This window comes from Oratosquilla oratoria, chromosome 40, assembly GCF_046742065.1.
Source record: "Oratosquilla oratoria isolate Oo_2021 chromosome 40, ASM4674206v1, whole genome shotgun sequence".
NCBI classification, from domain to species: Eukaryota; Metazoa; Arthropoda; class Malacostraca; order Stomatopoda; family Squillidae; genus Oratosquilla; species Oratosquilla oratoria.
This window is the reverse complement of record NC_134816.1, coordinates 33,663,285-33,675,784: the sequence shown is the minus strand read 5'-3', so window position 1 is coordinate 33,675,784 and position 12,500 is coordinate 33,663,285. Positions and strand designations below refer to the sequence as shown.

The 12,500-nt window shown below is 40.4% G+C and overlaps 1 protein-coding gene across 2 annotated transcripts in view; it reads right to left on the bottom strand.

The window, feature by feature from the left end:
• Window positions 1–270: 270 nt before the first annotated feature.
• Window positions 271–12,500, bottom strand: part of LOC143020767 (PDF receptor-like) — a 555,568-nt gene continuing 543,338 nt past the window's right edge. For both annotated transcript variants that reach the window (XM_076177503.1, XM_076177504.1), the window contains exons 11-14: window positions 4,829–4,914; window positions 3,130–3,313; window positions 2,331–2,518; window positions 271–421 (exon numbers count right to left, since the gene is read on the bottom strand). In XM_076177503.1, coding sequence (XP_076033618.1) covers window positions 409–421; window positions 2,331–2,518; window positions 3,130–3,313; window positions 4,829–4,914 — 471 coding nt within the window. In that variant the 3' untranslated portion in view covers window positions 271–408. The remainder of the gene's footprint in view (window positions 422–2,330; window positions 2,519–3,129; window positions 3,314–4,828; window positions 4,915–12,500) is intronic.

The following is a 12,500-nucleotide window of genomic DNA, read 5'->3' as shown; positions in this document are numbered from 1 at the left end:
GGACCTCGTACTCCTCACGGACCGGGACTTCCTCCTCAGCTTCTTCTGAAGAAACTCGGAGGCACTGCTGTGTCCCGGCGTGAGGGGGACCTTGGGTATGGCAGTCGGGTTGGGATAACAGATCCTCTGATGCTCCCTGCAAAGGGCACTACTCCTAAGGACACCGTCTTCCAGCATAGCACCACTAGAAAGTTCTTCAACACTAGGACGACCGGTTTGGTGATGGCGGAAGGCGGGGGTGGTGGTGTTGGTGGTCGTTGGCCGGTCGTGGTTGCCCTGACCTGGTCCGTGGTGGTGGTGATGATGATGACACTGTCCCCCGTTCTTCCTGACAGGTCCTTTCAGCTTGAACCTGCCCGGCTCCCTCATGTGCCCCTTAGGGCGACAACCAGGGAGCCGAGGGAAACGTCACAAGTAGGACCTGCGGGAAAACAAGTTGTTTCTTTTTAAAGAGAGATCGCCTTTAAGAAGGATGAATGGTTTCAACCTGTCTGTCTGTCTGTCTGTCTGTCATGAGTTATATTACATTTTAGTCTCGGATCTCCCTCACTTAGCCCTCTTCCACCCCCTTCTGTGACTTAACTACTCATCATGGCTGCCGCCAGGTGATTTAATTCAGCTGAAGGATACCTCTTTAGAAAGAGATGGGTTAGATTTGAGAAAATTATTCGGAAAAGTTAGAATATCCTCTACAATCCGTGATAACACAGAGGGACTTTATCTAAGCTGAATATAATCACATGGCGCTGGACATAACAAAGCTTTTAAGTTGAACCGAATACGTTAAAAGATTAATTGTGATAGTTCTGGCAATAAACAAGTTTGGGAGTATCTTTAGGCTGAATAAAATCGCCACCTGCTGTCAGCTAAAACTAAAATATTATACTGATGATTTTTTCTACAGGACTGGATATATAATCAAGGTGGTATAGATAATATACCCAAGAGGTCTCTCTACGCTGAACTGGATGGTTAGGCGTTAGCGAAAAAAAAAAAAAAATGGGAGAGTTTTGCAGTAAATATCCCACAAAAACTCACATCGTCTAGCGTCAACCAGAATAAAATATTTGAAGGGGACAAGACGCTTTAGAACAGTGGGTCTACCTGTGGACCGTAAACACTAATTTTAGGATCACAAAAATAAATCTAGTGTATCCTACCTTTACTAATCGTTAAGCTATGTCACACACCAGACACGTGATCCAAAAGCATGCAAGAAGGCACTGGCCTTTATCAATACCTCCAATCTTTAAGACCTGCACATTTTCATCTGACTCAGATAAGGCAACACATAACAACGCTACATCACGCCATCGTCCTACGAACCGACACAAGCACCTAATGTCACCAGATAGGTCATTAACCTTTCCTTATACCTACCAAGCTATATTATCGTAACTCTAATACATGCATCATGTCTAGCCACACCCACAGATAATACTACTAAAATCATTACAATACAACTAACACACATATAATATATCGTTATCACAAATACATTTCCTATGTGACAGCCGCCACCCAACATGCTTAGATAGGCATATTCCCATTTATGTACGGCCACTGCATAGCCAGAGAGAGAGGAGACTATGAGAGACACTCTCCCTTAGACTCACCAAGAAAAACCGAAAATGGTTTATCTGAACCACTAAACCCCATTTTGTAGCCCCAACCTAACGGCTGCAATACTGAAAGTTAGTGGATGACTCACAATTCTGTTCAATGTTGAAGACTAGTGTAAGTTAGTGAAAATCAGACGATTCTATTCAGTGTTAAAATGGTCTTCTCTACGGGGACAAAGAACAGCGATGCATAAGCTTTGGTCCACGTGACGAAAGCCAAGTTGAGGGATCAATGGCAGGTACCTGAATGTGGCAGTTATATAAGATTGGCAGTCATACTATCCATTTTCAAATCCCGTCAACCCCGTCACCTTCATCGGGAGGTGTAGCACTGGGAGGCTGGCACTCGGTCTCCGGACTAGGCCCAAGATCTCTCTCTCTCTCTCTCTCTCTCTCTCTCTCTCTCTCTCTCTCTCTCTCTCTCTCTCTCTCTCTCAACTTCAGCTGTATTTCTTACACACAGGTAGGACTGACCATTGGTGACTGCTCACCTCTCCCTAATACTCTGAGCTGGAGACATACACTCCCATACTAATGCAGTACATATAGCAGTCAAAAGTTTTTCCCCAGAGGTTCTGAGAACTGTTGACAATCACTCCGGTGTTGCGGGTTTTCTACTTGGTGAAATGTGAGGCCACAATTGATTGGTTGATGGACTGAAAACCAGGTTGAAAACAGTTTGGTTCAGATTTTAGGTACTCGGCTTACCCTCTTGTGGGACTGGTGGCCGTAGATCCGCTAAAACAGGAGCAGAGCGCCATATTCCGGGTCTGATGGTCACGCGGACACTCTGTCACTGTTGTTAGGAACACGGACGAGAACCCGGATCCTCGCCGAACGCCTGCGCTCCGGTGTAGCAGGTAGTTGTCGATGTACTTCCGGAGGGCCTGCCGTACCTGCCGAAGGATTTTTACCTTAGTTGTTGTCTAAATCTTCACCCAGACATCAATAAATATGTCTGGATGAATACACAGAAGGTTTTATTGTAGTCATATTGTGCATGTGGTAGGAATGTGCAGGACTGGCTCTAGTTGTGTGAGCATAAGAACATACGAACATAAGAATGAAGGAGACTGTAAGAGACCATAAGGCCTACACTAGGTAGTTCTATGTCTCTTACCACCAGCCATCCCTATCCATAGACTTTTCTAATCTTCTCTTAAAAACAACCAATTGTCTCAGCGCCCACTATATAGTTACTAACTCTATTTCTTAAGTTAACCAATATGTTGTATTAGTCTTCACCCAAACATCTGTGCAAATAGACAAAATGTTTTAATGTAAATTCAGAGTGTGCAGCATGTGGTAGGCAAGTGCAGGACTGGTTATATTTGTGTTTGTTGCCTGACTAGGGTACCAGACATACCTGTCAGGGTGTAAACATACATCGTGCTTACGTATGAACCTTGTGTCAGCCACCGGAATTCAAACTCAGTTTATTTGCGGAAAGGACCGGGAGGGAACATTTCCAAGTTGATTCGGACAAGGTACAAGGCCTCCCTCTTACCTCGCCATTGAGGAAACAGTAGAGAAGAGCAATGAAGAACCCTTGGAATGATCTGAGAAAGTGCGTGGCGAACGACCAAACCCCAAACTCGGTGGCAGTCTTGTCGAGCGGGGCGTCGATCATGTTGAGCATGTTTGTGATCCCCAGCAGAGGTAGGAGGACGATCGCCGCTTTCACCGCTTTCCTGGTGGTGGGAAATAAGGGTTACTAAACGTCAGGTCATATGAGGTCATAGGGATATATAAGAATCCCTCCCGTATCCGACCTAATTTGGCTAACGGGTGTTCTGATTTTCTTAATGGGGGTGATTTGAATACGCAAAGTAAATTTGATTGATTGCTTGATTGCTTGATTGATTAATTGATTGAATGATTGATTGATTGATTTAGTTTGACGTCTCCAACTCCCCCTATCAGGGGGACGATGCCCCTTACAGAGGTCTTTGTACAGTAAAATATAATGAGCCATGCCCTTGGTTCATCTCGCTGGCAGCAGAGTTTGAACTGCCATTACCTCGACCTCCGCCACAAGTAGCGACGCTCTAACCCGTTCGGCCAGAAAGCATCTAAGGTAAAATAAGGAATGAACGTTGTATATACATTCAATGCACATAAATGTTGTTCGGATAATGGGAGGGATAATTGGTTCGGATATGGGAGGAATTACGATACTTTAAGATTCAGAAGTACGTATAAGTGAACATATGGAAAGATATACATATAGAAGGCCATGCTCATATATAGATATATACATACATACATACATACATACATCATGCATATATAATATATACATATATACATACTCGTACATACATACTCTTACATACATACATACATACATACATACATACATACATACATACATACATATATACAATATACATACATTCGCATATAATTACACAGGAGAAAACAGAGAGCTGACGCTAAAATATTTCGTGTATTACATCTTCAGACAACACAAAATGAAAAAAGCGTAATAAAACTAATGTTTAATTTCAACTTCCTACGGAAGAAAATAGCATGAGTTACTGAAGAGAAAACGTCGGAGAAAGAGAAGGAGATGGAGAAGGAAGACCTTGGAGGGGAAGAAGGAGGAGGAGAAGGAAGAATTTGGAGAAGGAGAAGAAGAAGGAAGAAGTTGGAAGAGGAGAAAGAGGAGAAGGAGGAGGAAAAGAAGGAGAAAGGAACGAAAGAAAAAGTAGAAAAGAAAGTGAAGAAAACTAAAGAAAAGGAGGAAGAGGAGGAAGAGGAGGAAAAGGAACAGAAAGAGAAGAAGAATGAAGTTGGAAGAAGAGAAGGAGGAGAAGGAGAAGGAAGAGATGTAAAAAGAAGAGAGAGTAGAAGAGGAAGTGAAGAAAATTGAGGAGGAGGAGGAAGAAGAGTAGATGTTATTTCATTGTTAAGAAGGAATAGGTGTAAAAAGAAGAAAGTAGAAGAGAAAGTGGAGAAAATTTAAGAAAAAGAGGAAGAAGAGTAGATGTTATTTCATTGTTAAGAAGGAATAGATGTAAAAAGAAGAGAGTAGAAGAGTAAGTGAAGAAAATTGAAGAGAAGGAGGAAGAAGAGTAGATGTTTTTTCATCGTTAAGAAGGAAGAGATTTAAAAAGAAGAGCAAATACAAGAGTAAGTGAAGAAAATTGTAGAGAAGGAGGAAGAAGAGTAGATGTTATTTCATTGTTAACCAATGTACCTACCTCACTTGCTGCGCCTCGCTGGAGTTGCTCTGCCTCAACTTGGTAACCAAGACACGAATGATGTTCAGGAGGAACACCATGTTGAGCTGCAAGGAGAAGAATCTTCAGTGACGTCACAGTAGAGAAGTTGAGGACAAATATTCCCCACCTACCCACGATGACGTCATCGGAGTGCCCTGGTCTTGCATTTGCTTAGTTGTGGGTTCGATTCCCGCAACCCTCTCCGATTCCCAGCAGTGACTGTTAGATACCTGCACTTCAATAGTCACCTAAGCGCATAATAGGGCAAATGTGTCGGCTTCGGCCGTGGCTATTCAGTGCCTCCTGGCGTAGGCACCTCACCTTCTTCTTCTTCTTCTTCTTCTTCTTCTTCTTCTTCTTCTTCTTCTTCTTCTTCTTCTTCTTCTTCTTCTTCTTCTTCTTCTTCTTCTTCTTCTTCTTCTTCTTCTTCTTCTTCTTCTTCTTCTTCTTCTTCTTCTTCTTCTTCTTCTTCTTCTTCTTCTTCTTCTTCCTCTTCTTCTCTCCTTCTCCTCCGAAGGAGAGGCGGGCTGGGATGGGTATTGGATATATGCGGATGTAATACCCTGAGAATATTGCCTATAGGAACTTTGTCTTCAGGGATATCGTGTGAAGAGTATTCTTGGTTTTACATTGGAGTGGGCGGATATTGGTTATAGAAGGATAGAATAAGGTAATTTCACGAAATAAAACTGGTGAAGAAATTTCGCCAAGTTAAAGTAAACGGGAAAGAGTGGGCAGACCTTATCTCTATGAAGAACGAAGGGTGGGAAGGGGGGAGGGGGAGGAGGGGAGGGAAGAGAGGGGGGAGGAGGGTGGGGGGGGAAGAAGACGGATACTCAAGAAGGCCCAGATGGCTTCAGAAGCAAGGCCCCCAAGACCTTCCAGGTAGTCGAGGAAGGAAAGGGTCTGGACAGGAAGGGAGGGGAAGGGTAGGGGAAGGAGAGGGGGAAGGGGAGGGGAAGGGGAGGGAAAGGGGAGGGGAAGGGGAAGGGTAAGGGAAGAGGCTCAGAGGGAGAATGAAGATATGGAAAGGGAAGGGAATTGAAGGGAAGGGAGGGGAAGGGAGGGGAAGGGAAGGGAAGGGAAGGGAAAGAAAGGGAAGGGTGAGGAGGGAAGAGGAGGGAGTAAGAGAGAGGGGATTGGAGTAGGAGAAAGGGGAGGGGAAGGGAGAGGAGAGGTCTGGAGGGAAAAGGAGGGGAGGGGAGTGGAAGGAAGGGGAGAGATGTGGGAGGAATAGGACAGAAGGTGAAGGAAGAACCTAAGAGGAGGGGAGATGGAAGAGGGGAGATGGAAGTGGGGAGAGGGAAGAGGAGAGAGAGTTTGAAGGAAGAGAAGATTACAACCAAAGATTACATTGAAAAGGAATGGATTTGGTTGAGAGAAAGAGGATAGGAGAGAGGGAAGAGGGAAGAGAGGAGAGGGGAGAGGGGAGAGGGGAGAGGAGAGAGGGGAGAGAGGAGAGAGGAGAGGGGAGAGGGAAGATGGGGAGAGGCGCCCTCTGATCTATGAAGAGTTAAGCCTAACCTAAATATACTAAGCCAACCTAAACCTAGTTAACTTAACCTATCCTAGTATAATCTAACATGGCCCAACCTAGAATAGGTTAAACTAATTTAACCTAACGTAGCCTAAACTGGCTAATCTAGCCCAACCTAGTTCAACCTAACTTCAACCTGAATTCAACCTAATTCATCTACCTTAGCCATTAGAGTCAGCCTAGCGGAAATTCGCTAGAAATTGAAAACACACTTCACCGCTTCAAAAGCAAACTTAGCGAGTCCAATTTAGCGAAACTTCCGAATTGAAGATCAACATTTAAACAATGCGACTGAATGGAATCGTCATTAAAATAAAATGAAATAAAGTTTGGAAAATAATTTAATTAGATATTCCAACCGAAGGAGGGGTAGGAGGGGAGGGGGAGAGGGAATGTCACAGAAATTAATAAAATCATTTGACGACAACAAAAATAAAACTAGATAGATGGGCTGCCACGGATCTGAATAAAATCGTCTGGTGACTACCAGAGTAGGAGATAAGGGAACACCCGGTACGTATGGACTTCCCCTGTTAAGGCCAAGGTATAAAGTTGATATTGGCTGCCGTCAGGTGATTTTATTCAACTAAACAAATCTTAAAGCAAGCATGGAGATACAATAATTCAGATAAATATATATGCATCGAGTTACAAAGAAAGATGACAAAATAAATGAATAAATAAATAAATAAATAAATGAATAAATAAATAAATGAATAAATAAATAAATAAATAAATAAATAAATAAATGAATGAATAAATGGTCACCCTACCTATGCCTTTCCCTCCTTTTTCCTCCGTTCCCGACCCCTCTCCCCCCTTCTCCCCCTCCTCTCCCCCTCCTCCCTCCGAGGGGAAAAACGACGAAGCTCAAAGAAAAGTTTGAATCAGTTACTTATCAGTCACCGCGGGGAGTTTTCGAAGAAGCTAAAAAAAAAAAGAAAAGAAAAAAATCTTCTTCTTCTTCTTCTTCTTCTTCTTTTATTAATTCATCTGTTTCTTCCATCCTGAGAGCCACCAGCCTATTTCATTCACCTCCGTGGTACTTCCTCAGCCTTGGTTCTCTGCACGACCTTCACTCTAACCAGCGAGGTGCGATACAGCCTTTGCACGTCAACATAGTAAAGTCATACGGCTTGGTGAGGAGGTTCATATGGCGTGACAAGCACGTGGTTGTGGTTGTGGTTATGGTTATGGTTGTGGTTGTGGTTGTGGTTGTGGTTGTAGTTGTAGTTGTATATGTATATGTATATGTATATGCATATGTATATGTATATATTAATTCATTTGTTAGTTAACTTGTTAATTGATTTATGCATTTATGCTTTTTTAATAATACATTGGTTTATCATTTTAGGTATTAATAATCTTATTCAACTATTAATTCATAAATTTACATTTTCTTCAATTTGTTCTATTACTTATTTATCCTGTCATTTCTTGATCTCGTCATTCATGGTGTTTTGCTAAAAGGTCTACTCCTCATCCTCATCCTAGTCCTGCTCCTAATACTCCCTCTTCTTCTTCTCCTCCTCCTACTCTTCCTTCTCCTCCTCCTCCTCCTCCTCCTCCTCTTTCTCCTCATAATCCTCCTCCTCTTCCTCCTCCTCATTCTCCTCCTGGTCCCTTTCCAATTCTCTGATTCCGTCAGTTTTGCGTCTGAATTTGGTGAAAGATAAGAGTTTCGACTTTGGATCTTCGTGTAAGTCGAGTTCTATTTCCAGAGAGTCATCGTTTGCTGTCTACAATCGCCTCCTTGAGGGAGTCTCATCCACTGATGAAATCTAAACAAGATTAGGACACTTCAGCTCGGAATGAAAGCTAACGAGATGACGCCATAAAGTGAATTCTTCGAGTCTTGATTCTGATACGGAATGAGTATGTTAGTTCAGGTTAGATAAATTAGGTTAGGTTAGGTTAGGTTAGTTCAGGTTAGATAAATTAGGTTAGGTTAGGTTAGGTTAGGTCAGGTCAGGTCAGGTCAGGTTAGGCTAGGTTAGGTTAGATTAGGTTAGGTTAGGTTAGGTTAGGTTAGGTTAGGTTAGGCTACGTTAGGTTAGGTTAGGTTAGGTTAGGTTAGGTTAGGTTAGGTTAGGTTAGGTTAGATTAGGTTAAGTTAGATTACGTTAGGTTAGATTAGGTTAGGTTAGGTTAGGTTAGGTTAGGTTAGGTTAGGTTAGTTTAGGTTAGGTTAGGATAGGTTAGGCTAGGTTAGGTTACTATAACTTAGGTTAGGGTAGGTTAGGTTCGGTCAAATTAGATTAAGTTATGTTAGGCTAGCATAGGTTAAGTTAGGTTAGATTAAATCAGGTTAGGTTAGGTTGAGTCGTGTTAGGTTAGGTTAGGTTGGGCTAGGTTGGATCGTGTTTGTCGATCTAAAAACCCAAAATCAGCACATACACGATCCAATCTGATCGTATCCAACCAGATCTATCTGGTAGCCTCAAGATCAGATCGTAACGTGGATGGAGGTCCGTAATGAGACGCACAAATGTTGTTAACAACACAGATGTTCTAAGTATGTGAGAACATGTGATACATGTGTCGTCCCACAATATAGGTACTGTCCACACTCAACAAAATTAAAAAATATATATCTTATAAACGGTTAATAATTTTGGCATGTGATAAGTATGAAAAGATATATATATATATATATATATATATATATATATATATATATATATATATATATTTGCAGAAAAATATTTTTGTCTATTTAAAACATCATCAATGGAAATGGATGAAAACGTTCGGACTACGTTTCTTATTTACCAGTGTTTTTTTTTTTTTACAAATTATACTCACGTGTCATTTGTGAAATACTACAATACATATATATATATATACATACATATATAAATACATATATATATATATATATATATATATATATATATATGAAAACCATACTACTCCTTGACTACTTAGTTCCCTCTCCCTCACTCCTTCATTCGTTCTCCTCACCATCATTCGGTCAATTTCTCCGAGACGCCATTTTGGAGTGACCAGGTCACAAGAACGCTTCTGGCTATCTGGACGAGCCCCAAGAAAATATTTTTCCCTCTCGATGAAAATAGCTTTTCCTCCACTTTCTCTCTCTCTCTCTCTCTCTCTCTCTCTCTCTCTCTCTCTCTCTATCTATCTATATATCTATATCTATCTACCTATCTATCTATCTATCTATCTATCTATCTATCTTTCTATCTGTCTATCTCTTTATCTATCTATCCATCTATCAACCTATTCATTAATTCATTGATGTATTATCTATCTACTAATTCATTCACTCATCTATTCATATGTCGATATGTTTGTTTGTTCACTTATTATTTTATTCATTTATCTATCTAATTATTTACATGTTTATCTAACTATTTATTCATGTATTTGTTTGTTTGTCATTTCATCTATTTTTTATTTGTTTACTTATTTTTTTATTCCTTTACATGTCTATTTATTTCTGCATTTATTCGTTTGTCCATCTATCTACTTATTTGTTTATTCATATGTTCACTTATTTATTTACTTGTCTATTCACTTATTTTATTTAATTCTATTTATTCATTTATCTATTCATTATTGTTATTACTATAATTACTACCTTATTGTATTTACTTATTTATTTATTTATTATTATTATTACCGTTATTATTATTATTATTATTATTATTATTATTATCATTATCAATATTATCATTATTATTATCAATATTATCATTATTATTATCAATATTATCATTATTATTATCAATATTATCATTATTATTATCAATATTATCATTATTATTATCAATATTATCATTATTATTATCAATATTATCATTATCATTATCAATATTATCATTATTATTATCAATATTATCATTATTATTATCAATATTATCATCTTTATAATCAATATTATCATTATTATTATTATTATTATTATTATTATTATTATTATTATTATTATTATTATTATTATTATTATTATTATTATTATTATTATTATTATTATTATCATTATTACCATTATTATTTTATTCATTTATCTATCTATTTATTTATCTATTTTTTCAAGGGAAGGATGTCTTCATTGAAATGTACTCTTTAGCCTTATGGACAGAAAGCATCTGGTACCTCGGACCCTCTCGCGTGACTCAAAATCCCCCTTCGCGTCTTTGGATTCCATACAGACCCTCAACATCGATTCCTCTTCTTCTTCATTTTCTTCTTCTTCTTCTTCTTCTTCCTTCTTATCTTCCTCACTGTTCTCTTCATCTTCCTTATTCTCCTTCTCCTTCTCTTTCTTATTCTCCTCTTTATTTTCCTTCCCCTTCTACTTCTCCTCCTCTGCTCTTCTTCCTTAGCTTCACCTCCTCCCCTTCCTTATACTCCTCCTTCTCCTCCTCCTTCTCCTTCTCCTTCTCCTTCTCCTTCTTCTTCTCCTTTTCCTTCTCCTTATCCTTCTCCTTTTTCTTCTCCTTCTCCTTCTCCTCCTTCTCCTTCTCCTTCTCTTTCTTCTCCTTGTTTCATTGTTGAGATAAAAAAAAATCTCGATATTTACTTAGCTTCGAATCCTCGAATAGAATGATTTGCTCCAGTATAGTTTAAAAAATATATACGTTGCAGTATTAGATTAGGTTAGGTACTGAAATAGCCATATAGGGACCAAAAGTTCTCTTACTCATCATCTGTTCATGTAATTCCTCTTTCTTTTTCTCTTTCTTTTTCTCTCTCTTTCTTCTGGTTCTCCTTCCGTCTCCATCTCTTCTTCCTCTTTCGATCTCTCAATTTTCTCTTCTTCTGTTTCCTTTATCAGCTTCATCTGCCCCTCTCCCTCCTTCTTCTACTCTTTCTACTACATATCTTCCTCCTCCTCTTCCTGTTCCTCCTCCTAATCCTCCTCGTCTTCCTCCTCCTCCTCCTCCTCGTTTTCCCGATATTTTTTTTTTTCACTTTTTCCTCCTGACCTTATGCTTATCCATTTTCTCCTTCTTCCCTCTGCTGATTCACCTTACCCAGTCTCCTCTCCAGTCCTCCTCCTCCTCCTCCTCCTCCCTCTACTCCTCCTCCTCCACCTGTTCCTCTTCCTTCCCCTCCTCCTCCTCCTATTACTCTTCCTGTTCCTGTTATTTAAATTCCTCTTTCTGGTCTTGTTTCTATTCCTCCTCCTCTTCCTCCTCCTCCTCTTCCTCCCCATCCTCCTATTCCTCCACCTGTTACTGTCTTTCATATTCCTCCTCCTCCTGTTCCTGTTTTTTTTTTTCTCTTCATCATCTTCCTCCTCCTATTCCTCTTCCTATTCCTGTCCTTCATATTCATCTCGCTGTTCCTCCTCTTCTTCCTGTTTCTCCTGTTCCTTCTCTTCCTCCTCTTCTTCTTCCTCCTCCTCCTTCACTTCCTCCTCTTCCTCCTCCTCCTCCCATTAGTCAATGCAGGAGACGACTGAGGCCTTTCCTTTCTTCAAGTGCCACGGCAGCTGATCGATAGTAGACGCCTTCCCTCCTCCTCCTCCTCCTCCTCCTCCTCTCCTCTTCCTCCTCTTCCCCCTTATCCTCCTCTGAGACATTTGCCGATACCTATTGTCCTTTCTGTATTTGAGCAATGTCCGTCAGCGACGATCAGGGTCTCCTCCTCCTCCTCCTCCTCCTCCTCTTCGTCCTCTTCTTCCTCCTCCTCCTCCTCCTCCTCGTCCTCTTCCCCCTCCTCCTCCTCCTCTTCCACCTCCTTCTCCTCTCTTCCTCGTCCTCTTCTTCCTCCTCCTCCTCCTCTTCCTCCGTCTCCTCTTCCTCCTCCTCCTCCTCCTCCTCAGGCTTTACTTTGAAGTCCTTGTTCTTCCCCAGAAGCTCTTCTTCTTCTTTGTGCAATGTGTCTTTTCCTTCACGTCACCCAAATAGCAATCAACACAAATTTTGCTATTTTACAATCTATCTTGTTTATTTGATAAATTTATGTATTTATTTACGCATTCGTTTATTTACTAATTTATCTATTTATTCATCTGTTCATTGATTTATTTGTTTGTTTATTTACTTATGGTTATCTATTAACTTATTTGATTATCATTAATCCCAGTGGTCACAGTTTCCCTTCCCACGTTCCCTTCCCCGATATTGAACGTGTCCTTTC